The sequence below is a fragment of the Cornus florida genome, unplaced genomic scaffold (genome assembly GCF_030987335.1).
Source record: "Cornus florida cultivar Cherokee Brave unplaced genomic scaffold, ASM3098733v1 CherokeeBrave_3.0.0_Hap2_Chr06, whole genome shotgun sequence".
In the NCBI taxonomy this organism is placed as follows: Eukaryota; Viridiplantae; Streptophyta; class Magnoliopsida; order Cornales; family Cornaceae; genus Cornus; species Cornus florida.
The window spans coordinates 69,509,292-69,511,402 of record NW_026775576.1 but is presented as its reverse complement, the minus strand read 5'-3'; the positions used below and the strand labels follow the sequence as shown (position 1 = coordinate 69,511,402).

The following is a 2,111-nucleotide window of genomic DNA, read 5'->3' as shown; positions in this document are numbered from 1 at the left end:
CCTTCTTTGTGTTTTTATTTTCGTTCTTCTCTGTTTTTATTTTTGCTAGCCGAGTGAACAATGTTGCAAAGTGCAATTCTCTTATTTATTTGGTTTAACCTAATTATCAATTACTTTTTTATATGGAGGACCAGAGTGAAAATATTTCAAGTTCTCAATACAAAGAGTTTCATTCACTAATTTTTTCCTTTTACAAGAAAGGACTTCTAAGTTTGTAGAGTGCTAACCAGTCTGACTTATAGTATTCAATATAAAAGAGAATGGGGATACATTATTACATACAAATTTGAATTTTAACCAGCATTCAGTGCTAGAAGCATTACAGACGAAAGCTTCTAAATTTGTTACACAACGGACGAAAATTTCTGGAAAAACAAACACTATCTACCATATCAAAGACCAAACTAATAAGCACCAATTTTATAGAAAATGAACCATGCTGGTGTAGAATTCTGATAAGCACCAATTCGAGAAAAAAACTGTATTAACAATTTGTAAAGAATATTCCAAAATTCGAGTACAAGAATTTTACAAGTAATTTATTCACTGTAACAGCAAATACAATAGTTACAAGGCAAATATTCTTCACCTAGAACAGCAAAGGAACGGTCATCTTTTAGCATCGCGCCAACCAAGAATAAACATACAAGCCATTTACAAGGTAAGGTTTCTCCAGCAGCCAAAGTTCTAGTTAAATATAGCCCTTACGCATCACCAGTTCCTCCCGTGCGACCATCCTGTTTGCCGGCCCCTTCTAACCACTCCTCCAGTTTTGCTTCTTTATTTGCTTTGAAGTCATCAAAGTTCTCCGACAATGACACTAATTGATGACTCGATGAGTTTACATCAACTGGTAATTCTTTTTCTTGTAGTTCATCGGCAATTTGACTTGACGGGGGCAATTCATCTGCTTGTGAGACCGGAAGAGTTAAAGTGGTGCCGGTAGCTGGTAGGCTAGAATACGACAGAGAAGAGCCTTTGGTTTCTCCTGGTTCTATAGAATCAAGTTGAGGCCACTTGAAATTGCTGGCTTTTTGCTTTGCTGACTTTAAAACTGTTGACAGATAACTACCACTCTTTTCACCATCCTGTCGTGAATAAGCTGCATTACGACCCCAGGTAGATGGACCCCAAGAGCTAGTTCTTCCCATTCGAAAACCTGACCTTGGGCTCCCACTTTTTGGTTGTTTTGTTGACATGATAGCCAGAGATTTCTTAATGTCTTTAATCATCTCATCGGCAACGGGAAAGCCACATTCTTTCATTGAGCTTGCCATGGTTATAGAATCCTCCAAATCTTGCGCATGCAAATTCATCTCACGGGACTTCTCCACAATGTTATTCTTGAGATTGACGAGGTTGGGCACTGCATTCTGGGTATGCTGTTGAACATAGAAAAGCCCTACTGAGGGTTCATTAGCCACATACTTGATCATCTCTGCCAAACACTCGTTTAACTCCACAAAACCGTCAACCGTGGAGAATCCATTCATCTTGTTGAAGGCGAATGGCACTTCATCACTGGTTTCATCAAAAAATATGAAGACAAGGCGTTGGAAAGGAAAAAATAGAAAAAATAAAAATAATTAAAAAAACATAAAAATTGTGAACTGTATTTTCAACAGATATACAAGCTTTGCAAATCACTAGTGTTTGGAGTCGAAAAAGGTGATACACACAATAAATGGTAAACAATTTATGCATGATCAATATTTCGAAAAAAACTAATGCATGATCAAATGCAAAAATGCATTGACGCCAAAAAGGAAAATCCAGAAATGCATTGGGAGCAATAATTTTCACGTCACATGCTCCTGTAATTTTGCATGCCTTGTACGAATTACAGATAAAAAATACTTCTATGCATACTCATTTAAAATGGAACTCAGTTGAACCACAATTTATAGTTTTGAATTCACAACTTCCTTTAGTTAATAGTTCTCTAAACAGAACAGGCAGATTAATTTTTTTCTTGAGAAGGTGAACCAATTATAAACTGATATATATTTTTATAATATGGGTTAACTAAAATTCTGAATGGTACACATCAAATTCCATGTCCCCGTGTTTCGGTAACCTGAAAAACATGAATGTGGTGCATTGTACCCCTT

The 2,111-nt window shown here is 36.4% G+C and overlaps 1 protein-coding gene across 1 annotated transcript; it reads right to left on the bottom strand.

Moving 5' to 3' along the window:
• Window positions 1-466: 466 nt before the first annotated feature.
• Window positions 467-1,521, bottom strand: LOC132311907 (uncharacterized). Its single transcript, XM_059810056.1, has one exon. The coding sequence runs from the start codon at window positions 1,491-1,493 to the stop codon at window positions 705-707; it is 789 nt and encodes a 262-aa protein (XP_059666039.1). The 5' UTR covers window positions 1,494-1,521; the 3' UTR covers window positions 467-704.
• Between the last annotated feature and the right edge of the window lie 590 nt (window positions 1,522-2,111).

Excerpts from the sequence above, each read along its gene's own strand:
- LOC132311907 (XM_059810056.1), bottom strand. The coding sequence starts at position 1,493 with ATGAATGGATTCTCCACGGTTGACGGTTTTGTGGAGTTAAACGAGTGT.